This window comes from Drosophila ficusphila, unplaced genomic scaffold (assembly GCF_018152265.1).
Source record: "Drosophila ficusphila isolate 14025-0441.05 unplaced genomic scaffold, ASM1815226v1 contig_636, whole genome shotgun sequence".
Lineage (NCBI taxonomy): Eukaryota > Metazoa > Arthropoda > Insecta > Diptera > Drosophilidae > Drosophila > Drosophila ficusphila.
Genome location: NW_025064569.1, coordinates 404,121 through 430,841, shown reverse-complemented (window position 1 = coordinate 430,841; position 26,721 = coordinate 404,121). Strand labels below are relative to the sequence as shown.

Genomic DNA, 26,721 nt, shown 5'->3' with positions numbered 1-26,721 from the left:
CGTACTTTGTTATTCGATAGACTTTTATCGATAGTGCCGGCGTGCCGATTAATTTGCAGCCGGTTCCATCTCCATCACCAATCGAATATTTTTGTTTACAAAATCAGACATTTTTTTCCGAAAATCAGGACGAATACTACCTGTAAAAGAATGTCAGACAACGAGTACGAACGCTTTGAGATAACGGACTACGACCTGGACAATGAGTTCAATGTGAACCGGCCGCGCGGACGGCAGAGCAGACACCAGCAGATCTACGGTAAGTGAGAGGTTCCGGCGTTATTGCCAGATTTGATTAGCCAGTTTCTATCCGCAGGCATCTGGGCGGATGACAGCGAGGAAGAGAGCGGTGGCGAGGGCGGTGGCACCCGAAGGGGGCGCTCCACCCGGAAGCCAAAGGATTACACCATGCCTGTGAGCTTTGTGGCCGGCGGTATTCAGCAGGCGGGCAAGAAGAAGAAAAAGGCCCTAAAGCCTGAGGGCGAGGGAGGATCCCAGCGGGAGGAGGCGGGGGCGGAACAGGACGCGCAAAGCGACGACTCCGCGGCCAGTGGACGTCCGGCCTTTGGCCAGAGCGACCCGAACAGCTCCAACAGCTCCTCAGAGGAAGAGAGACCCTCGTTAAGTCGCAAGCAGATCGGCTCCACGCAGTTCCAGCATCGCTCGCACATCGCCAGCGAGAGGAACGTGGGCGCCTGGGAGCAGCACACGCGCGGCATCGGCGCCAAGCTGCTCCTCCAGATGGGCTACGAGCCCGGCAAGGGACTGGGCAAGGACCTGCAGGGCATCTCGCAGCCGGTGCAGGCGCACGTGCGCAAGGGCAGGGGCGCCATCGGCGCCTATGGGCCCGAGACGGCCGCCAGTGTCGGCGGAAAGGCCGCCAAGAGCATCAAGCCGGACGAGGACGTGCGCGAGGCCAAGGAGTTCAAGGACCAGCTGAACAAGTGGCGCAAGGGATCTGCTACCGGGGCCGATCCTCAGGAGAGGCAGGGAAAGCGCTACTACTACAAGTCCGTAGAGGAAGTGATCGCCAAGGGCCACACGTCGAGCCACCTGCTCTCCGAAAAGCTGAGCAAGAAGCTGGGCAACGTGCCGGTGATAGACATGACGGGCCCCGAGAAGCGGGTGCTGAGTGGCTACCATGCCTTGTGCCAGGCCAAGATCACGCCGGAGGAGACGCTGTACGACGCGGAACCGGCGGAGAAGGGAGCCGCGCCCGTCTGCGTGTTTGCCATGCCCGAACTGACGCACAATTTGCAGCTCTTGGTGAGCCAGTGCGAGCAGCAGATCATCGCCATCGACAACCAGGAGCGCGAGTGCTCCAGCCAGCAGGCGGCGTTGGAGAGCGAGCACCGCAAGCTGGAGGAGATCGTGCAGCTGGAGCGGAACCACATCCGCACGCTGGAGGAGTCCTTGGACCGAGTGGAGCGGCTGAGCGAGAACCCGGATCTGAGTTTGCCGCAGGCGGAACGCCTGTTTCGGGAGCTGCTCGAGGACTACTCCGCCGAGTTCCAGGAGTTTGGCCTGGCCGACCTGGCCGCGGGCGTGATAGCACCGCTCGTGAAAAGGGAGCTGGTCCCGTGGCAGCCGTTGGAGCACCCTACGGAGCCACTGCCACTGGTCAAGAAGTGGCGCGCGATGCTGCAGAAGGGCGAGCCCGCCGAGCAGCAGCCCCGCAACGTCTTCGACCCGTACTCCTCGCTGATCTGGGCCGGGGTGATGCCCTCGTTCCGGGCCAGTGCCGCCGCCTGGCAGCCCAAGGAGCACCCGCCCATGGCCGCGCTCCTGGACGCCTGGGCGCCCCTGCTGCCCAGTTGGGTGCTCGACTCGGTGCTGGAGCAGCTGGTGCTGCCGCGGCTGGTGGCCGGCGTCCAGGAGTGGGACCCCCTCACCGACACCGTGCCCATCGACAGCTGGGTGCTGCCCTGGCACGCCATCCTGGGCAGCAAGCTGGAGGAGGCCGTCTACCCGCAGATCCGCAGCAAGCTGGGCGTGGCCCTGCGTGCCTGGTCGCCGCAGGACCGCTCCGCTAGGGCCATGCTGACGCCCTGGCAGCAGGCCTTCCCCGAGGAGGAGATGCAGGAGTTCCTGCAGCGACACATCGTGCCGAAGCTGCAGGCGACTCTCGCCGAGTTCGTCATCAATCCGCTGCACCAGGACCTGGAGCTCTGGCACCAAGTGTGGGAGTGGCACGAGCTCATCGGGCCCATGTACATGGCCCAGCTGCTCGACAGGCACTTCTTCCCGCGCTGGATGCAGGTGCTCGTGGTCTGGCTGAACCAGTCCCCCGACTACGCGGAGATATCGCGCTGGTACACCGGCTGGAAGGGCATGTTGAGTGAGCCGCTCCTCCGAGAGCCCAGCGTCAAGGAGCACCTGCGCCGCGCCCTGGAAATGATGCACCGCGCCAGCGACGCCCTGCTGCAGCCCACGGTCTCGCCCACGCCCCCGCCGCCAGTTCCGCCGGCCCCTGTGATGATGATGGACCTGATCCATCCGCCCGCCCAGCTGGAGTTCAAAGAGCTCGTCTCGCAGCAGTGCGCCGACTTGGGCATTATCTTCGCTCCGCTTCCGGGGAGGCGGGAGATGGGCAAACAGGTGACTGGAAGTGGCATTTTAAATAGGAATTCTGCTAATCCTCGATTTCTTTGCTCGACAGATCTACCGCGTGGGAAAGCTCTTCTGCTACATCGATCGCCATGTGTGCATGCTCAGCGATGGAAGCTTCACCAACTGGCAGCCGGTTGCTCTGAGTCACCTGCTGGAGCGCTCTCAAACTGGAATCCTCTAAGTAAAGGCTACCTTTGGATGTTGTGAAATAGATAAGCATTAGAAAGTTTTTAAACAGTGTTCTCTTTAAAGTTTAAAGGCAGGATAAGGGGAAATTTTGTCGAATTTAACCCTTAAGATGTTTGTAATAATACAAAGAGATAGTTTGTCGACCCTGAATCCCAAATATCCGCCGAAGACAGTCCTTATGCATTAGGTTCGAATCAGATTTTTAATCATAAAATAATTCGTAAATAATCTTAATCGGAAATAAGTGATATACAACAAATCTAGAAATGTTTTTTTATTTACCTTTTATTTATTTTATTTTAAATGTATATCACTTTAACATTTTAACAAAGCTTAAATTTATTGTAGTTCCTTGTAGTAATTTACTTTAAAAGGTCAGACAAATATGTGTATTATGTAGAATACTCGGTCCAACTTTTAGGTCCAAAAATTAAAAAAAAAAAAGGGGTGTGTCCAGCCTACGCACGACAGAAGTGAAACTTCTTCATCACTACTCATTTTTATACACTTGCAGAGCAAAAGGGTATTATAATTTCAGTCAGAAGTTTGCAACGCAGTGAAGGAGACACCTCAGACCCCATAAAGTATATATATTCTTGATCAGCATCACGAGCAGAATCGGAATACGTCTGTACGTCTGTCCGTCTGTCCATCTGTCCGTCTGTTCGTTTCCGCGCAAACTAGTCTCTCAGTTTTAAAGCTATCTTGCTGAAACTTTCCCAAAAGGTGTGTAGTTATTGCACGCAGTATATAAGTCGGAACGGGCCGGATCGGCCGACTATAAAGGATAGCTCCCATACGAGGGAATGAAATGAAAAATTCTCACGCCGGTGTTTTTCGTCAGATCTACTTGAATTCTTCAAGATGGCGTTTTCTAACTGTTATTGAATTTCGGATTAAATTTGATCAAAATCGGATAACTCTATCATATAGCTGCCATAGGAGAGATCGAAAATTATATATAGAATTAATGGAAATAAATTGATAACATCGTTGTTTTTTATCCCATGATTTTTTGAATATCAAGTTTTTTAACAACGTTTATATTGAGAAAAAAGTTTCATAAAAATCGGTCATCTATATCTTATAGCTGCCATAGGAAAGATCGAAAAATTTATATCGAAATAATGGAAACAAATTTATAACATCGTTGTTTTTTTATCAGACAAGTATGATTTTTGGAATATAGAGTTTTCTTACGACTCTTGAATTACGAATTAAATTTGATCAAAATCGGACAACTATATCATATAGTCGACATTTGAACAATAGTCGAAAATACGGAAAATGAATAGAAAAATCGTCATAGCTTCGATACTGTTTAGCCTTTTTGTATTTAGTTCGACATATTTGATGACTGCAAGGGTATATAAGCTTCGGCTTGCCGAAGCTAGCTTCCTTTCTTGTTAAAATTGAAATTCTGTAGGAAACCGAATAAAAGCCTTATTATACGCTTCATTTTAGAGGTCTCGAAATGTGCTGGCGACTCTCAAAAGTTAACAAACCGATTGAGAAGAAGAAGAAGACAAATACATATCGATATGTGTTTTCATTTCTAGGTCAAATAAAATGGATAGAAATTATGGTGCCAATTAATATCTGTATGCAACCTGTTCGATTTGAATTCCTTTTGACATTCACACCTCTCACCCCTTTTTCAACTGCAACTTTGTGCGAGCGCGCTGAGAGCGAGAAAGGATAGAGGAGGATAGAGACATCGTTCGTCAGCGGTTAGAAAGGGATGGGGATCCTCGCTTTTTCGTGACGGCAATTTTCGTGACGGTAATTTTCGTGACGGTCATGAATCGGTTTTACTCCGTCCCCGAAAATCCATAACGCGCCTAAAGAAGTTTCACTTCAAAAAAATATATACGGAAGCTTTATTGCAAAATTTAAAGACTTCCTTTATATTCAAATTGAATACGAAATATTTCTAATCCACTAAAGGAATTTTTATACGATTGGAAAATTGAAAATTAGAATTTGGAAACAATAATACAAAGGATTAAAAAATAATGAACGATTTACATTTGTGCACCAATTCTTTTATAAGGGAGGATTCAATTTAGAGAAGCAGCAATTGAACAACAATGAATCATTACAAAAGTCTGGAACAATATTGTATTCCAACCAGATCCAAAATATATTAGATAATATTAAATATTAAATATAAAATCAGGATCATTACGAATGATTTTGATTTTTAATTCTTAATATGTAGTTTAAATCTTAATTGAAATGATTAAATTAATGTTGCGCATGTATTACCTTTATTTAACTGAGATTTTTTTTTGTATCCAAAAACACGGTGCAATTATGATTAGGATTAGGATTGGAAATACCAAAACTGTATATCAGCTAGTACCACAAGTTTTATTTACATATACGAGGGCTGTCTGATAAATAACCGACCTCAACGTGAAGCTAGCGGCACATCTCAAAACAAAGTTTATATTTCAAATTGTGCATATTATAATAGCTACTCCCCAAAATTTCAGAAATTTATCTTGCGCAATTATCTGTTGGCAGTCGCTTTTGTGCGCCTATTTCGGTGATTTCCCCAAAATGGAAAAAATTGAATATCGAGCTGTAATTAAATTTTTTTTTTTTAAAGGCAATACGTCTACATATATCAAAAATGAGTTGGACTCTGTGTATGGTGACTCTGCACCATCGTTTACCACCGTAAAATTTTGGGCAGCTGAATTTAAACGTGGTCGTAGGAGCCTGGAAGACGATGAACGTTCGGGGCGTCCAAAAATTGTAACCACTTACGATAACATCGGTAAAGTTCTTCAATTGGTACTAGACGACCGCCGGATTAAAGTTAGGGAAATAGCTAAGATTATGAAGATGTCAAAAAAACGTTTTTGTCACATATTAAACCAAGATTTGGGCATCAGAAAGCTGTCCGCGCGTTGGGTGCCGCGTTTGCTTACGCTGGACCAAAAACGTGCGCGCATGAACATTTCCAGCGCTCTGTTGGCTCAGTTTAAAGGCAATAAGACCGAGTTTTGGCGCCGATTAATAACTGTAGACGAAACTTGGATTCATCATTATACGCCCGAAACAGAAATGCAATCTAAACAGTGGATTAAAAAGGGGGAACCGGCCCCAAAAAAGCTAAAGCTGGGTATTCGGCTGGGAAAGTGATGGCGTGTGTTTTTTGGGATAACCATGGAATTATTTTTATCGACTATCTTGAAAAAGGAAAAACTATAACAGGAGTATACTAAGCATCATTATTGGACAAGCTAAAGGAAGAAATTTCAAAAAATCGGCTTCATTTGCAAAAAAAAGAAAGTCTTGTTTCACCAGGACAACTCACCATCTCAACCTCAACAATTGCCATGGCGAAAATCCACGAATTGCGGTTCGAATTGCTTGACCATCCACCTTATTCACCGGATCTAGCACCAAGCGACTTTTTTTTGTTTCCTCAACTTAAAACTGCGCTTGGCGGACAGAGATTTTCGTCAAATGAGGAGGCAATCTCTTTTGTGAACTCGTATTTTGCAGACAAAGACGCCAAGTATTATTTGGAAGGGTTGCAGAGATGGCAGCATCGCTGGGAGAAGTGTGTGGAGTTACAAGGAGACTATGTAGAAAAATAAAAAAAAAATTTGGAAAAAGTCGCGTGCATCATGGTTAGGTCGGTTATTTATCAGACAGCCCTCGTATTCATTTCAAAACATCAGAAGAGATTCCTTTTATTTTTAATTCAGGCTAACACCAGTTAAAACCTCGGCTACCGGTCATTCAAGAGTTTGCTGATAGAAATGTTAAGATTCATATAAGGGATAAAGCTGTCAAAAATTTTCCAAGTGGGGGGTCAAAACCCTTCCTTTCTTGACTACAAGCTCTGCTCTGCCACTACTCTGTAAATATAGCAAACGTTGCCCCTGTTAGCCTTTTGCCAAAAACAATGCACTGAACCATGGTGGAAAACCCCGATAAAAATCGATTCATCGAACAATTAAAAAACATCGATAATATGTGATACCGATGTTTTTGCAGCCCTGAAATTTTCAGCTGACTTCAGAACGCGACCGAAAAAGAGGAATAAATAGAAATAAGCTGCTGCAGCACGCGTTCGGGTCGACGGCGCATACAATATCAAAACAAATACTCAACTCCGTGCGAAGCGTAAACAGCGCAATCAACTGAAATCAGCACCGTGCGATTAGACAACTTTAATATACAACATTAATTTCGCGCAAAATCAAATCAGAACCGCGTGTCTTTCGTTTCGCTCCCCGCATTTTCGTTGCACCCCCGCAATGCTTCCAATGCATTTGTGAGTGCGTGTGTGCGTGTTCCGTTACTCAGATTCAATGAATTCACCAAGCAGTGCAATAAAAGCGCAACTAAAACAAAAGTGAATTTCCCACGTGCGCCGTCTTAAGTTCAGTTGTAGCTTCTTTTCGTTTTGTTTTGCTGGCATCCCTCTCCAACTCTTGCTCAAATCACCGTTGCTTGGGCTCCACGCAGCCGGCTTTCGTATTATCGTTGGATTAGGATTCATTAACGGTACACCCTCGCGTGGAGACAAAAAAATGGTGCAGGTCAGTAATGACTCCAATTTTTTAATGGGGAACAGCCTTGCAGTACGAGATTTAATAATACAAACAATATGAGTTATGCTGGCCTGGCTTTCTATATTATAGAAAAATTATAAACAATTTTCTTATCTCAATGTTTTTAAAATTGTATTGTACAATGTTGCGCAAAGTAAAATACAAAAGAATTTATTTAAATAAAAGTTACTCCACACAATAGTATACTAAATAGAGAATCCCTTAGGAACTTTTTACTAACAATAAATACTGAAGCCATGATAAAGAGCACAGAAAAACTGAAAAGTATTTGTTTTTTAAAAAAGTATTTACCTAACCCTCACAGATGTTTAGATCTACCTTTTAAGTTCTAACTTGTAAATCGCCCTGACTTAAAACCCGAATCGAGTTCTGACTAGATTATGAGAACAATTCCAGTAACACCTTGAAAAATACATTTCAGGTTTTATTTTATATATGTTTTTTGTTATTCCACCCTGTCACTAACCTTTTCAAGCCAACCCCATAATCCCAGAACGGGACACTAGAACTGAAATGCACTTTTAGCGACCATCCCAAGTGGAATTTCGCGTCACCACCCAACCTTAGCCAACATTTACCTACCCAAAAACCCAACACAACCCCCACTTTACCCCTGGTTGCACTTTCCCGAGAGAAAACCAACCACCAAATCGAAGTTTGGAAAAAATATGCTACTGATATAAAAAAATCCCAAGCTTCGAGAGCTGGGGATACTTTTTTGACATTAGAGTTATCGTGGTATCGACCTCCTGTACAAGTCTAACCAAACATAATGCAAAAACGGTTAGTCAATTTTCCTAGTGCCAAAGCAGGAGAACTGCAAAGGAAGCATAATATGTCAATCTAAGTGTCGATTTGAGCACTTAAGCTACCTATTATCGTTTATCATAATATAATATTATATTGTAACAGTTCACTGTGAACTTTTTCATTTCCACATAAACCGTACACTAAATGTAAGATTTGTGGAATTTGAAATAATCGTTAGGAAAGAATCACAGAAATGAACTACACAAGGCTGGCCAAAATATGCAAATATAGGCATTTTCAGCCTCAGATTGAGCCCACTATTCGGATACCCTGTAATCAGGCTTATGTGGAGGGACGAACCCTAGTTAGTTACCTGCCGCCTTTTCCCCGCGCCAAATGAGTGAAGTTCCACTTTTCGATTTGAATTGCGTTTTGCGCCTGCCCCGGCAACTGTCCATCCTGGTGATTTCGTCCTCCGCCCTCCTCGTCCGTTTTCGCCTATTCGTCGCCCTCCCTGCAGCACCCCCACAGTCGCCTCCATTCACATGGTCGTCAAAGCGCTTTTACCCATTTAGGAGGAGTAGTCCTTGGTACTTGTTCCTAGCAGGGGGAAGGTGGGTGGCTCAGTGCGCTTTGGCCTGCGTTCAATAGCCAAAGCGAGCGAACATTTCTGACGTTTGACCGAACTGTGTTGTTGTTCCAATTGCTGCAGCTGCATTGGAGCCTCCTCCGCTCCTGTGGCTAATGGTAAACTGTCGGGGAGGAGGTAATAGGCACATTTGTACCCCACTTCTCGCCCGAACCCCGCAATAGCGCCGACCAGCTAGTCTCTTATTTTGTAACTCCATGCGCCAACGGATGTCAAAAGCACAAAAATTTCAACGAGCAAAACAGACATGGGCGCATGCTAATCAGGACAATTAAGTTAAAAGCAGTATGGATGCAGCTGCATGGGTGTGTGCTGCGACAATTTGGACTCAAGTTCAGCGAGTATTAACCAATAAAACGTATTTCGACGGATTATCTGGATAATTGAAAAAAAAAACAAGAAAGGGCCTCGACTCCGATACCAGTTTTTTCTTGGTGACAATTAAGGAAAGTTAGGTTTAAAATTTAAAAATTGCATAGTAGTAGAATTTGTATACCCTTGCAGAGCAAAAGGGTATTATAATTTCAGTCAGAAGTTTGCAGTGAAGGAGACACCTTAGACCCCATAAAGTAAATATTGTATATTTTTAATCAGCATCACGATCTGAATCGAAATACGTCCGTCCGTCTGTCTGTTTTTATGTAAACTAGTCTCTCAGTTTTAAAGCTGTCTTGGTGAATATTTCGCAAAAGTTGTGTAGTTATTGCACGCAGTCAGTGGCGGATTTACCATATAGGCAACATAGGCAGCTGCCTAGGGCGGCAAATTTTTAGGGGCGGCAAATTTCGACTGTTAACACTACATAAAATACTACTTTTGAAAATTAGGCTGCAGTCTAGGGCGGCAAAATCAAAACTGCCTAGGGCGGCAAATTGTCTTAATCCGCCCCTGCACGCAGTATATAAGTCGGAAAGGACCGGATCGGCCGGATGAAAAAAAAATTCTCACGTCGTTGTTTTTGATCAGATCGACTTTGTCTAGCCTTTATTTGTTTAGCCTGCTTTTTGTTTGACATAATTGATGACTTCGGCAAGCCGAAGCTAGCTTCCTTTCTTGTTAGTTTTGTTTTAAAACATTTTTAGAACCAAACACCGATGGCCGTTTAGTATACATTTATTGTAAGGCTACCCATGAAACCACTGGAACTTTTGATTTCCTTTTTAAATTTTTTAAATAAATATACAAAAAAAAATATATATGAAAATAATAAAGATATAAAAAATAATAAATATTTAATATAAATATAAACTTCAGCCTGCCCAAAACCCCAACGGTCCCTTAGATAGAAAATAACTGTTAAAACGAATTTTTCCCAAAAAGTAAAGTAAAGTCGGCTTTGACATCATAAGCATTATCGTAATTTCGCTTGGTCTTCGCGCTGAAATGCACGCAATTCTCCTGAAACTTTGCTTCAAATATTCTCGATTTTCTTCTTAGCCTTTTAGTTGATCCCTGTTCCTTGGTTTCATTTTATTGGAAGTTGGTCGATCCGTTTTACTTTCTCTATTGATCGCGGGGGCTGGGCTCCGAGTTTGAGAAGTTGGCGTTGCTGTAAACGATGGTCGTCGAGCTTCTGGGGAAGAGACTATACTCTGGGCTACCTGATGGTCGGGTGGCGGGATCCTCTGTTGCATTGGTGGTCAACCGCCTGTTGAGGCAGTTCCACGTGGAGGGTCGATTGAGGGAATTTGCCACGGAGCAGTACTGACATCCAGATGTACTTTCGTACTCCCGTCCCCCGAGCATTCGTTGCTCCCGCCGAAAAGTCGTGTCCGTCCTGTTTAAACTGCGACTTCTATGGTACGAAACGGGGTCAGGACCGGATTGAATGGTCCCAGGGTGACTTCCACCGTCCAAAAACCTGGTAGAAATCTGCGGCTGCACTAGCTGTGCGTCCTGCCGCCAAGAAGTAGGATGTCGCCCCAAAAAGTCCTGCGAATCCCCCATAGCTCGCTGCCTTTGACAGCCCTCTTGTGAGTGGAGCTGCTCTTTCCCGGTTCGCAATCGAGTCTTTCGAGCACATATTCCCTTCAGCCAGTTCATCAGCCACCAGAGTTCCGGCCAGGGGAGAAGCACCAGGACGCAGGTCCGCCCGAAATCCGAGTGATCGGAGGCAGTGCAGATCAGCCAGTAGGAGGTGGTCCGCAGCAGGCGGTAGTGCAAGCGGCGCAGCAGCGAGCACCGCCACAGGAAGCTGGTCCGCTGGCAGGCGGACTGGAGTGACCAGGCGCCGCCCACCAGCGCCAGGGCCACCAGGGTGGGCCGCTCCTCGAGCACCTGCTTGAAGTTCCCCTTGAGGGGCTCCAGCCGTAGGGGACGACCGCCGCCGGAGCCCAGCATGGCGGCCGCGACCACGCCCACGCCGGCCAGGTGGGCGCCCAGGGCCGCCGCCGAGCAGTAGAGGCTGAGCAGCGAGTCCGCCACGAGGGGACTGCTGAGCCACAGCACCAGGCCGAAGGCGAACTGCGCCAATCGCTCGGGGTCCCAGGCGACCACTTCGAGGGTGAGGGCGAACGGCTCGTCCGTGTGGATGCCGTAGCAGACGTGACTGTGGGCGGGGAACTGGACGATCCGCTGCTCCCCTCCCGCAGCCACCAGCGGCTTGCCCTCGAAGCACTCGTTCCGCTGGCGGCGCGCCTCGTGGACCTCCCGCACGGTGGCCCCCTTGTATTGGCTGTAAGCACCGCCAGCAGCGATCTGCAGGCGCAGGCGACTGCTCTGGAAGACGTTCCGCAGGCTCAGGGCGGTGGGCCGCTGGCAGTAGACCTGTAGTTGTTCTTGGACGTACAACATGTTGAGCAGCGTGTGGCCGTCCTGGATGTGCGGCTCCCCAGGACGCAGGTACGTCACCAGCTGCTCGTGGAAGCTTTCGTACAGGCTGTCCACTGGGGAGCACGCCTGAAGGACTCCGACGAGGACGAGAACGATTAGTGGCATCCACATTGAGAAGTTCCACCCTTGACTGGGCTGGGTTTACGTTTGCTTACGTTTTAGATATCTCCGAAATTGTTCAACAGTCGTAAATATTTTGCGTTTGGATTGGGTAAATAATACACAAATTTTAGGTTCAATTTGAGTTAAGTATACCTTCGTGTGATCTTAGATCCAAGTTGATTTAGCCAGTTGAACACCCTAGCACTCTCATCATCTCGAGAACCCTATGTATAAACTGAAGTATACGTCCTTAAGAAATTACCTTGACAGAATTACATTTAAAAGTTATGGGTAACTATGCAACTTTCAAATTTTTTTTACAATTCACGTGAAAAGTCTTGCAAAGTATTTTCAAGATACTAAAATTCCACAATGTAAAGTGAGCAAGAAACTACGAACATTCGCCCACCAACATTGTGTATCGTTGGCATTTTAGGCTTCCTTTTCATTCAGTTTTTTAGAAACTTCAGATCCTTTGTGCCCCATTTTCCTTCGATATTTCGTTACCATTCCTTTCATACGTGGTTCGTTCCATTTCTTTGTGTTTCCATGGCGACTTTTTGTACCAGGACATGTTGCGTATGGACTGATGACTGACTTCGGATCACGAGTACCAACTACTACGAAGGACATGGGGCACAAAAACTCACTACGAGTGTGTACTACCACCAACTCCTTTTTTTACCCAAAGTTTGGGGGCAACAAAGAAAGAGGAACCAAACAAAACTCGACGCCCGTTCCATCAAAGTAAAAGTCGCGGCCTGCAAAGGATATGAAAGCAAACAAAACCCCGAAAAAATGGGGATAGTCTAAAAACCTGGGAAAAGCCGGAAAAGCGGGGAAGAGGAAAATGCCGCACAAAGTGGCAAACGAAGAACAACAACAAACAGCGGCAGCAGCCACAGAATGCAAAAGCGACCGAGATGGAAGATACGCTCGTATTTTGCCAGAAGGAGCGAGCAGGGCGGAGTGCTTTTTGCATTATGGCCAAAAATCGAACTGGAATTTCTGCAATTTTTTCGCACCGCTCCTCGTTGTTGCTTTTGGCCTGCTCTGCTGTGTGGCTATCATTGCGTTCGGTTGGAACGCATCAGGGGCTTTTTCTGGGTGGTGGGTAGTGGGTGGTGGGTGGTGGTCGGCGTGGAACGTCAGCCGGTGGCTTCATGCATTTTCCGTGTTTCGCATTGTGCGCAAAATAAATTGGTAAACAAGCGAGCAGGCCAGAAGGAGATGGGCTGAGAGAACGAGAGAGAGAGGGAGTCCTGGTCAATGGAAATACATACACAACATCCGGATCGTACATAGTCCTCAATGCACGTGTGTGCGAGTGTATGCATCTCCTCCTTTTTGCTCCCGCTCTCCCGACTGCACTTTCGTGTGTGTGTGTGTGTATTGCCTCTCCCCACATCCCCCAGCCCCTTGCCACCCATGCGGTCCTCTCTCTCTTTCGCTCTCTGGCGAATTGCACTTTGTCCCTCAGCTCCACGACCCGCTCCTCCGGCCACCCCCGTCTACGCCCCTTTTTTATATTTCTGGCCACCGAAATAGGCTGCGTCGCTGTCGCTGTGGCTGCCGCCATTTTCGCCAGCGTCGCCGTCCACGATTCCATTCGCACCCCATCCCACCCCTGGAATTCTCCACCTTTCCCCCTGCCCACTTTCCTCGCGCCTTTTCCCCACGCATGTATTGCCGCCGTTGTCGTTGTTGTTTTTCTGGTCGCTGCATTGGCTGACGTTTTTTGAGCAGTGCCTTTTGTGCACAGTGGGTCGAAATAAAAAAGGACTTTGCACTTGAAATCCCAACTGTCAATTATATTTTGGAGATCTTAGTGGATCTCTTGTTTAAATTAAACTAGTATATCACATGTTTGGTTTCTTTCAATAAAAGAATTGATCCCTAATAAACAAACAAACAAGGATTGATTCGACTATTTACCATAGTATAGAATGTAAAAGCTATGGTTATATTTCTTTCACAAACACAGTAAAGTCCCCTTTTTCTTTGAGCATTATTAGTTAACACAGGATATTATGAAATATTTAGTTTTACTTATACATAGATACTTCAAAACCTTATGAAAATTAGGATTTTCTTTACACAATTTTTAATTTTAAAATTTCAAGAGCAAAACCAAATGGTTAGTAATAAAAATAATCCATTGACTCGTTTTATAATATAAGCTGCGCACCAGAATAACCGCATATAAAGTAGTATTTGTGCATACCCAGTTCAAATTTTTTTTGTTGTATAACAAACTAACTTAGCCCACTGTGCGAACCCAATCAGCAGTTGTGCCATATAGAACGATTGAAACACAGCGCGACATTTCTGTTGCTGTTGCCACTACTGCTGTTGTTGTTTCTGCTGCTGTTGTTGCTGCTGCAGCAACCTGATGTAGTGGCTGCTGCTGTTGCTATGTGTGCCAGGCAAAAGGCCAAACGCATGTGTGGCCGGGACCCCAGCTGCCTCCGTGTCCTCACTCCACGCGGCGGAGTGCAGGACGAGGCACTCGGAACACAGGACATGCCACATAGGGAGCGAGCGAGAAGGAGAGAAATCGGACCGAAGGCTCGGGCGAGCGAGTGAAACGAGCCTATGTACATGGGCCTCCTTTGCGTTGCACATGAGAGCAAAAACCAAGTCTGCCTGTGTGCGTTTCTGAGGGGGCGGACAAGTGGGTGGCTGGTGATGGGTGGCTGGTGGCTGTTGCAAGTGGGGTTGGGAAGGTGGGTGGGCCTACGCATCGGTAGCTGGACGGAAAGCCACCTCATCTGCCTCGCAAGCGGCAAACGCATCGAATGCGCATCGAATCGAAGTCCAACGTTGATTGTATTATATTGGCAGAGTTCAGAGCGCTCTCCCCGGCCCGATCCACCTGAAACTTGGACCGGCCCATTCTGCCACCCACTGCCATAACTCTGGTTGTCCGTCAGACATCAAGCGAACAACGTGCACTTAAATGCCAGTGTGCGGGCGAGTGTGTATCCATGAGAAGCCCCCTTTAGGCAGCCCCACATGCAGCAAATTGAATAAACTCCCCAAATCAAATTTTTCTCCATGCGAGAGAAAGAACTTTGACTGACATGCGGAAGAGTGTGTGGGCGGTGCCATCTGTGTGTATCTTAGCCATTTAAAGGGTCAATGAAATGCAAAAGTCGGCAATGATTTGGGTCCTTCTCAGCTGTGGACCCCAGCAAACTGTTTGCCTCGAAGCTCAATTGTGTCATCTTTCATTTTATTTTTACAAAATATTGCCCCTCATTCGATGCTTAAAAGTTAGACGTCGATCAATGGATGTTATTTACTTTTGCCCGGTTCATTTTTACGACTTGTATGGAATTCGTATTGGAATTGCTCTTTGATTAACCAATGATGGTATTTAACACAACGAATTAATAGCAGTTGATATCTACCAACTCAGCTTATTTATAATATATGATATTTTTATCATTGATTATCATTGATATTTTTACCGGGTAATTATTATTTTTTTTATTTAGTTATCGGGGGAGCATTTAAGCATTATTAGCATATAAATAGTTTTTATTGTAAATATGTATCCTCTCGTAACATAAATAAGAATTTAACAATCTTTTTAAATATGAATACTTCCTTAATAGTAATTCCCAAACAAATACCTTAAATGGTCACCTTCTGCTAACACTTTGAATGCAACCTTGCAACCAAACAAAATTACGTTTAAATATTTACACTTTTCCCTCAGAATTCGGCTTTTTGTTGTCTGTGCCCGAGTATTGTATTTGCTTGTGTTGAGTTTGTTCAACTTGTTTGAAGGTCAAATTACTAAAGCATTCTGCTAACTTTTCAACTTCTCGTCCTTCTCTTGCTAGTTTAAACCTAAATTTTATATGTGTGCACATAAAATGGGGCAAAAGTTGTAACAACATTTCCTCTACTCCAGAGAAAGTGTTCAGAAGGGGAGGGCGTTTCAGTTTGTGGATATTGTCTGCTTTTTTCTCTATTCTTGTTTAAAGTTCAACGTTTTTAGCCCCAAATTGTTTTAGGAGTCAACGCTTGAGAAAACTTTTCCGTTGCCTACTTTCGGGCACCTTGACCTAGGCATTCAACTTTGTTTGTTGTCAACCCATTGTTTTTATTTCAAGTTGTTGCTTCGTGGGTTTTCCAGAAAAAGCTTCGTTTTGTGTGCCAGGCGGGAAGATTCTTAAAAAGTTTTATTTAACGTTAAAATTTTTTTTGTGTTGTGGTCGTCGATAGGTATTGAAAAAATGAACATTAAAAAAGGATTGACCATAAAAAATACTTCAGATAATTCATTTGGGGCCAAACAAGAAATAATAACTCAAATTGGGATTTGATATAATTGTTTTCAAATGCTACATATACTACTTAGTATTTTGTGAGAGTGACACAACATAAAATATATTAAAAACCCTCGTTATTAAATGTCCTTATTTAACTGCCATCTCGAATAAGAAAAGCCATATTTGTACATGCTATCTCTGTAGTTTTGCGCACACTGCGACTGCTTCTTCCAGCTTGCACATTTAAAGCAAGTTATATAAAATGTGAAACTAAACTTTGCGCCACTCATCACTTAACGCACCCACCCGCCCACAAGGACGCACACACAAGCAGGAAGCCCGAGGTTGGCTTTTTATATTTTCCCTCTCCTCGCTTCCGTATTTGGCAAAGATAAAGTTTTGTAATAAAAATGTCTGGCAGACACAGGAAGAGGGCAAGGGGGAGTCATCCAGCCGGGTAGACATTTTGTCTAGCACTTTCGAGCCCGAAGTGTGTCAGCAACTTTGGCTCGTCCTCGACATCGTCGTCGTGAGTGTGTCCTTGTCCTTGGCCCACACACAATCATAGGCAATATTATATATAGAAGCAAACATATTCATTTATATATATCTGCATATACGAGCACAAAAAGCTTTAGTGGGCTTTAGTTTAGCGCTTTAAATTTCACATTACGATAACCAAGAAATATGTGTTGACAGTACCTGAAACCTACTCTTTACAAGTAAATAATATTAATAAAATAATAATAAAAAAAAACAAATAAATTTAAGAAAAACTAACAAAATATATAATTATGTAACTATACCTTTTCTTATTTTTAACATTTTGGCTGTAAAAGTTGTCGTGGGAAATATATGTACTTAATTCTTTTTGCTAGGTTTGCTGCGAGATATTTAAAATTGTAAACCTACTAAATGATTAAGAAACTGCAAGAGCCCTAACAAAAGTATTTGGTGCTTAAATGCCATATTTAATTAAGTTGAAAATTTTAATGCTTTCACCCAATCATGTGTTCTTGAAGGCGATATGTTTAAGGTTTTATTTTTGGTTGATTTAAAATTTCGATTTACATAATTTTACACTTTTACACTATATACATGATATCCACATTCTGAATGTGGACAAGAATGTACTTCTAGTATTAGGTTAAGTGAGTTAGTTTTTCATTTTTAATTACGAAATTTTTGATTTCCATGAGAACGATAAGTTGTTCTGTGAATTATAAATATTTTTGTGAGACACCCCTAAGACCTTATGCTGATTTTAGTGCAGTCCACACGTTATGTGAAGACTGTCCAAGAATGCGTTACAATTCGTTGGTATGAATGTGTTTCCCTTACGTGATGAGAGTCTAAACATGCGAGTGATATGCTTCCGATAGTAATTAAATTAAACGATATGCACATAAGATCACCTATCAAAAAATGCTAGTACATTACAACTAAATGGAAGACCCCCTAATATTAAAGAACATCCCAGGGTCCGGGCTTACGCTTTGCGCCGGATGCCGATCAGGCACAGAACAAAGAAAATGATCGTCCAGCCTGCCATGACCAAGAAGCCATTGTAGACCTTCTCGTGGGTGATGCTCCAGCCCTTTTCGATTACGTTTCGAGCTGATATAGAGGGTATGGTGAAGGGCAGCACCATCACCAGGTCCTGCAGAAACTGCGGCATACTCTCCAGCGGCCACAGAAGTCCTGCGTTGGCAAATTGAATTGTTTTATAATGATCATAATCGTGATTACAATAGGTAATTAAATGACTGCACTTACCGCAAAGTATGATCATTGGGTAAAAAGCGCCAGTGGCTACAAAGTTGGCCTCAGTATGCGATTTGCAAAACACAGATATGAAGAGACCTGGTTGAAAGAGTTAATGTTTTTAAACGGCCCCTTTGTTAAACTTTTTCTTTACCCACCGAACAACATCCCACAAAAAGCGGTCAGCGTTAGCAATCCAATGAGCGTCGTGGTATCGCCGTTGTTGTAGGTATCGAAAACCAGGCCGATGTACATAATAACCTCGAATGACTGCAGAGCCATGATAATGAGCTGGGTTAGGAGGTGGGCCCATAGCATTTCGGCAGCCGAAACACCTGCCAAGAGAGTGCGGTCCCAAATGCCGTCCATGCGCTCCGAAATGAAGACTGCCGCCGTCATCAGAGTTGCCAGGAAGAACACCATGCTAGGAGTAAGTAACAATAAGCAGTGAGTGAAAGTTCTGAGTTGTGTGTCTAAAGAGGGGTAAACTGAAGAACCGAAGTACCGAACCCAACGAAGTAGAAGAATATGTATCGCGATGAATGATATCAGCTCATAAAACAAAGAAAGCAAACATGTGAGAGGAAGTTCAAAGGTCTATTTCGTGGACAATCTACTCACGTCATGACCACACCCGGGGCACAGTACTGCTGGAACTCGATGTCTGCGGTGCCGAAGATCGGTTCCTGGAACTGGACCGGCAGGTCAACGATGGCCGCGGAAACATTGCAGTCCTCGACAACACTTCGCATGAAAGAGCTGAACTTGTCGCGCAGTTTTCGCTGCATGAAGTACGCCACTTGTTGGTCTGCGAAATAGATTCTTAGGGTTAAAAGGCTTGGCAACGTTCCTTCTTACCTGTCATGTCGATGTGGATGCTCAGTTCGGCGTGCTCCACGGCTCCGTCGTCGGTGTGTATTCCGTCCTCCAACACCGAGAGGATCGATTCGCTGAAGTTCTGGGCAAAGTGCAGGTAGCCAACGGTCGTGGCCCGCTTCGCATCTCTCAGGGCATCCGCTTCACTGGAGTAGTACTTTCGGGTGGCCACATCGTCGCCCAGTTCGCGGATGTACCTGCAGGAGAGCTTGTGGAACAGACAGCTATCGTTCTCCTTGTACACTGTGACCAGGCTGTCGTCGAAGCACTCCCCGTAGCTCTCAACCTCGCCGGAGTACACTCCTATCTCCAAGTTCGTGGGCGTCTTGCCAATGGCCAGGTAAAAGCACGTTAGTTGGATGATGGGGAACAGGAGCATGAAAATGATGCCTCTGAAAGGGATGTAACCATTAAGTTGAAGTTCCTCTTCGAAGTAGAGCTTGACTTACGAGGGCTGCCTGAAGAGCTGCACAAAGTTCTTTGTCATCAGTGCCTTGACCCTGCCCTTGGTGGTGAAAAAATCTTTTTGCGGTTCTCGTTCGGCAGCTCTTCGAGGGGGATGGGCTGCTTCTCAGGCGTGTTGGGCTCGTGGCTGTCGATGACCTCCGGGGGAGCACAGCTGCCTGCAAAGCGTGGTTCTTGCTGTGATCCATGATTTGGGCCAACTCGTCCTCGTTGCCCTGCCGCTGGCTCAAAATGAGGAAGGCGTCCTCGATCGACTGGGTGCCGAACTTGATCATGATGTTGGTGGGAGTGTCTTCGGCCAAAAGCACGCCATTGCGCATAAGACCAATCTAAAAGAAGTAATGGAGTTAACTCTGAGACCATATGTATCAGTGGGATGCTGGTTTCACTTACGCAGTTCGCCTGCTTGGCCTCCTCTATATAATGGGTGGTAATGATCACAGCCAGTTTGCTATTTCTCGTGGTCTCCACGAGGAAGTCCCAGATTCTAGAGGGGCGAGATTAAAGTTAGACTCGGGCAATCCGATGGCTTTCGGCTCACACACTTTTCGCGCAGCATGGGGTCCAGTCCCACAGTGGGCTCGTCGAGAATGAGGAGCTCCGGGTCGTGAATCATGGCGCAGGCGAAGGACAAACGGCGCTGCTGCCCCCCGCTGCACTGCTTGATCATCTGCCTCGCCGGCGGCAGCTGCAGCAGCTCCTTGAGCAGCTTGAACTTCTCCCGGATGCGCTCGTCCGTCAGGCCGTAGATGCGCCCGAAGTAGAAGATCGTCTCCTTGACGGTCATCTCCTCGACCAGGGCGATCTCCTGGGGCATGAACCCCACGCGGGACCCCGGCACTCCGCTGCCCGGCTCGCCCGGCTTCACTCCCAGCACGGCGACCTCGCCTCCGTTGAGGCGCCTCTGGCCGACGATGCAGGATAGCAGGGTGGTCTTGCCGCACCCGGAGGCGCCCAGCAGTCCATATCTGGTTGGGGCACGGATCAGTTAGAATGGGTCTGGCAGGGTTAATTTAGTAGTCACTTACATCGAACCCCGCATCACGTTCATGTTCAGCTGGTTGAGCACAATCTTCGGGTTCGATTTGGAGCCATAGTACTTGTAGCCGTTCCTCACCTCAACAGCCGCCATATTGCCTTATGTTCTGCAAAGAAAATAAGAATAAATTAATACTGATTAACATTTGCTTAATCGTACTGCCTATCTGTTATGATATTTTTAGTTTTTTAGGTACAAAATATTTAATCCTCTAGCTTACGGAATTCTCAATTTATCCAGTTATATTACTCATATGCAGGACCCCCTTATATATTTTTGCCTACGCTACTCAGATCACCATAAATCACTTGCGTCAACAATTCGCGTTTTCTTGATTTGGTTATGTATTTTATTGATTCGCTAGGCTTTATGACATGCACGTGTCGAGGCACTCAAAGCACTTGTCCGGTCCAAAATTTATTTCGGGTTTCGTGTGTGCCTCAACTACTTGCTAATTAGACAAAAAGAGGTAGAAAAAGCTGCATGTTCGTACTAATTAAACCAAGAATCGTGGTTCATTGGCCTCCGCCAAAAAGAATACAGTTCGGCTTCTTTTGACATTTGATTGATAATTGGTTTATATCTGCTAGTCGTATTGCACATCTTGGCATTGGCTACTAAAATTCTAAAGTACAACATCATTGTTTGGTAGTATATAAGCACCGGGTGGGTATTGTATTGAAATGATCGGAGGGAAGATATTACACTATATAAAGTCTTTAGCTTGGGACTCCCCATTAGCTGACTGAGCTGTGCGGAGCTTCTGATAAAGAGGCACAGAAACGGTTTGAATAATAAACACGTTTCTACATAGGTGTACATATTTATACCCAAAGATCAACATCAGTACAAATGCATTTAGAATTAATAAACACCTTGCAAATTGGTGTTGAGCAAGGGGCTTAAGGGGTGAATGGTAAACGTAACTTGAAAATTGTTAGAGACTGGCACTTGCATTTGAAGAAAAAACTTCAGAACGTGAAAACAAATGTTACACCTCAATAGTCAAGTATCGGCATCTTATTAGAAAACTAAGGAAACGACTGAATGTGTCGAATTCAAGTTATTTGTTTTGCAACCTTTTTAGGCTCGGTACTCGTAGGGAACAAAAGTATAATAGATGGCCATTTGCAATGCACATAACTTAACACGAACTCATCTCATTTGGGATGATTTTATTTGCTAAAGCTTTGCTGTTATATATCCAAGCCAAACGAAACGCCGGAACTATAACACTTCATCCTTCCCTATACGGCAAAGGTCAAGTTAAGTATTCTCAACCCTTGTACCTGCCTTTCTGTTTGCATACACCTGCGAAAATTTAGCACGGAAATGTTTAAACTTTACAGATTAAACTTATTACGCTGAAACGGAACTGTGATTCATATATGAATCATCATATAATATATGACATACAAATTTTGTTTTCCCTAATTGCTTACTGAGCATTTTCGTGTAGTTGTTTATTTATAAATAGTATTGATAGTTTTTTTTTATTCTTTTTTCCTTTGTGGCAAACATTAGAAATTCCTAAAAACAAACAATATGCCCGTGTATATACATACGAATATGTGACCTCGCTAATAAGGCTTTGACCCACTTTGAGCGGTAACTCGTGTTTTAGTCTCAAGCCAAAAATAAAACTAGTTACTTCATTGCATTTGTAACTTTGTATGTATTTTTCTCTCTTACTCATATAGTTATCTTAGCATGTCATAGGTAGATACATAATCAACAACAAAATCGACTGTAAAGTTGAAAAAAAAAAAGAAAAACGCCCAAAAAGCGTTCGAAAGTATAACCTAAAGAGAGAAAAAATAAATGTTTACCCAAAAAGTTAATTGAGTAAGGTTAGTAACACACAGTCGTGGTCATAACTTTATGCCTTGTTTTCACAGTTGTGTTGTTGCCGCTTGCTTAATGTTGCAAATCATGATGCAAAGGACAACGATTTCAGCTAAATGTCGTTTATGCTTTATTGTTTTTATAAGCATTGCGGTTTGGGTTGGGTATAACTCGAAACCCTTAACCCTACGACATGGTCCACTATGCTCGTTTAATAACTACGAAAGTTTTGTAAGCATATATATCATTTAAAAGTGATTTCTACCGACCAACAACGAAGCTTAAGTATGAATCATTTGGTCGAGTTTAGCGCGATTATTTAGATTCGGAATAACCATGCTCAAAACGAATTGTTTTCGTATATAAAATCGATTTTCCAAAACAGACACCTGCCATAATAAAATAAAAAAAAACCCCAAATAATTAACGAAACGAAAAAACCAAGAAGCGACAAAAACAACGAACATCAAGGTTGCCAACTGGTTAACGGACTGCGTTGCTGACGTTGTAACTCAAGTGCGAGCGGCTCCGAAAATTGCCAGCGATATTTATTGATGCCTTTATGTTGCTGTTGCCTCCATCTTGTCTGCGTCTGCAGTCGCATTTAATTTGCCAACGCTTTGCAATGTTTGCAATCGAGCCGCGCTTGCGGCCATGAGCCGCTTAGAAAAGAGGGGCAGTCCCCAAACTGCTTTCTCGGCCCCAAGAACACAGCCACGAGCATGGCCAATAGAGTACACAGTTATTGCCAAACACGCTGCTAAACGGCCAGCAAGTTGGCTGGTACCTTGATGCAGTTTAACGGCTTGTTTAGCGGGCCATCGATATCAGCAAACCCGAACCCATTGGCTTATTCCAGTGTTAGTGGGTATTTAGTCCGTGCAACACTTGCAGGCGCAACTTCATCTCTCCACGCTCCCGCTGGCCAGCTGCCCACCGAAACTGCCACCAGCTGCTTCCTTCTCATTTTCAGTCTTTTCCACAATTTTCTTCTTTCTCTTTCATCGTTTTTGTGGCATGGCCACTTCTTATATAATGCCGCAACAATCATTTCGGTCAAAACTGCAACAGCAACAGCAACAGCAACGCCAGCAGCAGCAGCAGTAAGCAGCAACATATCCCCAACAGCTGTCTGCATCAGATTGCTCTGCTGAGCTTGCATCATTCACCTTTCGACTCAGCTTACTCTTTCCGCATTTGTCGTTTCTAATTTATAATCTTCTCATATAGTTTTTACTTCTTGCAAAAGAGAACGACAAAGTAAATTACGCTTTCCGTATTAATTGTATAATAGTATGCATTGTATTTACTTAATTTCAAGGCCTCAAATAGCATTTAGTTCTTGCAATAGTAAACTGTAGAGTTAAGAGTTCCGGCCTTAAAAAAAACTGGTTACATACCAACGAACAAACTAACCAAAAACACACGATGTGTAATGATCCAGAACACTAAGTAAATAAAACTATGTAACATAACAAAAATTCAAATTTTCTAGTCATTCTTATTTTTTAATTCAATAAAGTTATAGTAGCAGAAACTCTGTAATTTCAAATATATAAAAAATATCTCAAATAAAGTTACTTTTGTTATTTTGTATATAGTATATCCTCCGAAAGGTGTTCGTTTAACAATTAATCTCGGTTGTGAACAAAAACATTATTTTTGAGAAACAAATATTAATGAATATCTTATTTACATATCTTTATTTAGTAATCTGTTTCCAAAAATGATGTAAACCATTTAGTTTTTCTAAAAACATTCGATTAGTTAAAATATAGTAAATGAGTAAGACCGATGAGGCTCGCCCAAGCTTCAGTTAATTTAAATTTGCGCATTGCATGCAAAAGTTAGTTTGTGTCATTATGCTTTTCATTAAACGTTTTGTCCTAGTCGTGGTAATTTTATTTTGTTTTGTTTTGTTCAATTTTCTTTAACTCCTCCCCTCAGTTTGTGTGTCACAGTGCCTTTTCTGCAGAAATCTTACTATTTTGAGAGTGTGCAAATAAATTTGTAAATATTTTTTCCCTGGAGATTGTGCATTTTCATATTTGTAATCACTGTTTTATGTCATCCTACCAGCAAAAATCATGTACTCTGCACTGCTCTAGCCCAACGAAAAACCAAAAATAAAACAAGCAGAAATCATTGAGACTCGAACACACAAAGATAAATAAATGGATGGTGAACTGTTGCAATATTTTGCATTGCTTAACCGCTGTGCGACTCAGTCGAGCTCAGTCCAGCTCTTAGCGAGCTTTTTAGGCACTTGATATTTATTTTATTGGTAAACCTTTATTTGGAAGAAGCAAACAGAACGCACAGAAATTTAAAAACACTGTCAGCTGTCGTATGGTTGTTTCATTTGGTCGTTCGCAGTTTTTCTCTACTTTATGGTGTGGACAATTAAAAATATGTATTTTTTAATATTTTATTTTCTGCTTGGCCGATGAGTTTCTACGAGCAAAAAAAAAAACACACACTCATATAAAATACATATGTGGTCATGCTTCAGGGCAGTCTAGTAAAGTTTGTGTCTTAAGTTTTTTGTTTTTCCTACACACTAAGGAAAAAACAAAAAACTTGTGTTTTTCCCATTCGATATTCGATTTTTTGTTCAGTTCCGATTTAAGTATCAAACCTTCATGTATATTCCGAAAACTTTTATAAAATGGAGCTATTTAAAGTAATGTTAGCTCTAGTTTTAGCGGGCAGTTTCGTTTTGTTTTATTTTCTTCTCAATATTTTCTCACATCATAAACGTTTCACAATGGGCATTTAGTTCTGAGTGCTTTGAATTACACACACGTTCTTAATAAGTTTATTATGATTTACATAAAGATGTTGATTTTTTAACCGTACCGTATGAATCAAGTGATTTTTCGCCTATCTTCTGACTTATCGGTTGCGCACGCGCGCTTTTGGTGTTGCAATTTTTGTTGTAACCTGCAGTGGTTTTTCTTTACTTTTCGCCGATTTTCAAGAGTGGCTTTTTCCGTTTTTCTCTGTCGGTCTTTCACGCTCGGAGTGTCGGATCGGCTGAACTGCTCCGCGTGCCACAAGTGTCGCTTGCAAGCTCCGTTTCTCGACTGGCTCGGTGGTATGCCGATCGCGTACTCGCAAGCTCAACCCACCGGCTTGGCTTGGCTCAAATCGAATCCGGCGCCAGCGGCCGCTTCTCTTAGCTTTCGTCAGTCGCCAGTCGTCGGTCGCGACGCTTTTCGCAGCAGTACTGAAAATAAATCGTACAAATATACATACGCTTTTTGTTGCTTCCTCGAATAACGAGTACAAAATGAAGATAGATTGTATGAAATAAAATTATTAATGCAGCACAACGCAGCACTTTTTTTCTAGCTACCTGTCTTGCTTGTGTCTGCTTTTTTCTTTCCATTAATGCTGGTTACTTACACAACTGTCTGCTTTTAGAAAGAAATGTTAAAACAATTCTTTAAACACACATGTGTAATTGTCCAAAGCTTTTGCCGCCTCCCTGCTTATTCAACTGTACCCTTTTACTTGTCAAATGAATTATTCAACTTATGCCTTTCTATAACCAGTTCGCAAGAGACTAATTGATTCAAAAGAAGCTAATTATTCCCTGCACTAAAGTACTAGAATAATAGTTAGAGACAACAGTTTTATAGCAATTATTATTCCGCGGCGAGATCGTTTTTAAATATGCCAGTTAATTGCGCATTTAAATGTATACATCAGATATAATTGATTGACAATTCCTTGTATATTTTTTATTTCCACTATAATATATGTGCCGCTTTCAAGCTGTCTATATACACACACTGAGATAAACCCAGAAATCTATCTTGAACAGCGTGTAAGTGCACTCCGATATTAAGATATAACAGGAGATGCTATTTTCGTCCCCAAAAGGTGTCTGTCTTCTTAATTACGGTCATCACTCGAGTATATCTAGCAGTCTGAAAATATTATCTTAGCTATTTTGGAACAATTGCTAAAAAAAAAATAACTTCCTCCAATAAAGTCTTATAATTTGTTGCTTAACGTTTGAAAACTTCTGTCACTAATTGGGTTGTATGCAAATATATTTAAGTGTATAGTATATAATAAAAAATTCTAGAAAAGGTTAACTAACAACTTAAAAGATCGCAACTTCTGACTTATGCTTTAAAAACTACTTGGGAAAATAATCATTTTTTCAAAAGGGAAAAAACGCACTTAGTTGTTTGTAGAATTTCGACTTAGATTAAGTTTAGTTCTATGAGCAATAAAACAGAGTTCACTTTGTATACTTTGAGCGCAGGTTAATGTCCAATCGTCGGCATCTCATTTGTATATCTTTTATATTTAAGTCTTTAAATAAGTGTAAGAGTTCAAGTTGAGGAGAAGGGGCATAGTCATTTAACTATTGACTTTTTTAGCAGAACTTTTGTCGGGTGTTTATTTCCATAAATACTTTTCTAAATACTTACCAAATAGGTGTGTCGGTTACCTGATCACGGAAGCGCTTCTTTAAAAACAGTTCGTTTTATTTTAAACTGTAGAAAATTAGTGTTTTGTGTTTTTTACATTTTTTCTGTAATCTTTCTGGTTTAATAAACACACAGAATTAACCTATTTCCCAACGATTAACCCCAATTTTTGACATTTGGGGTTTTCGAGATGCTGTTTCGATTTTATTTTGCACTCTTGCACAAGTTTGCGAAAAAAATAAACTAAAAAATAGTAGCAACAAAACCTTTA

General features: G+C 43.4%; 4 protein-coding genes across 4 annotated transcripts in view; 2 read left to right on the top strand and 2 right to left on the bottom strand.

Annotated features, from left to right (window-relative positions):
• Positions 1-75: 75 nt before the first annotated feature.
• LOC108094556 (septin-interacting protein 1) lies at positions 76-3,272 on the top strand. Its single transcript, XM_017195164.2, has 3 exons — positions 76-259; positions 317-2,598; positions 2,660-3,272. Exons 1-3 carry the CDS (start codon positions 151-153, stop codon positions 2,789-2,791), a joined length of 2,523 nt encoding a protein of 840 aa, XP_017050653.1. The 5' UTR covers positions 76-150; the 3' UTR covers positions 2,792-3,272.
• Positions 3,273-6,827: 3,555 nt separating this feature from the next.
• Positions 6,828-26,721, top strand: part of LOC108091744 (neuroguidin) — a 42,632-nt gene continuing 22,738 nt past the window's right edge. Inside the window, exon 1 of the mRNA XM_017191125.2 lies at positions 6,828-7,364. Within this exon, the coding sequence (XP_017046614.1) occupies positions 7,356-7,364 (9 nt within the window). The 5' untranslated portion in view covers positions 6,828-7,355. The remainder of the gene's footprint in view (positions 7,365-26,721) is intronic.
• Positions 10,004-13,270, bottom strand: LOC108091575. The gene has a single exon (XM_017190886.2). The coding sequence runs from the start codon at positions 11,737-11,739 to the stop codon at positions 10,300-10,302; it is 1,440 nt and encodes a 479-aa protein (XP_017046375.1). The 5' UTR covers positions 11,740-13,270; the 3' UTR covers positions 10,004-10,299.
• Positions 17,040-25,111, bottom strand: LOC108091501 (ABC transporter G family member 20). The gene is given in 12 exon segments (XM_017190778.2): positions 17,040-17,714; positions 17,790-17,876; positions 17,936-18,201; positions 18,399-18,585; positions 18,636-19,045; positions 19,103-19,175; positions 19,178-19,267; positions 19,270-19,447; positions 19,512-19,605; positions 19,664-20,086; positions 20,147-20,263; positions 24,862-25,111. Coding segments are annotated over 11 exon segments (2,124 nt in total). The 5' UTR covers positions 20,251-20,263; positions 24,862-25,111; the 3' UTR covers positions 17,040-17,502.

Bases quoted from the DNA above. Each gene is read 5' to 3' on its own strand.
- LOC108094556 (XM_017195164.2), top strand. From the start codon at position 151: ATGTCAGACAACGAGTACGAACGCTTTGAGATAACGGACTACGACCTG. The intron at 260-316 runs GTAAGTGAGAGG...TTCTATCCGCAG, and splicing joins CAGACACCAGCAGATCTACG to GCATCTGGGCGGATGACAGC. The intron at 2,599-2,659 runs GTGACTGGAAGT...TTTGCTCGACAG, and splicing joins GGCGGGAGATGGGCAAACAG to ATCTACCGCGTGGGAAAGCT.
- LOC108091575 (XM_017190886.2), bottom strand. From the start codon at position 11,739: ATGTGGATGCCACTAATCGTTCTCGTCCTCGTCGGAGTCCTTCAGGCG.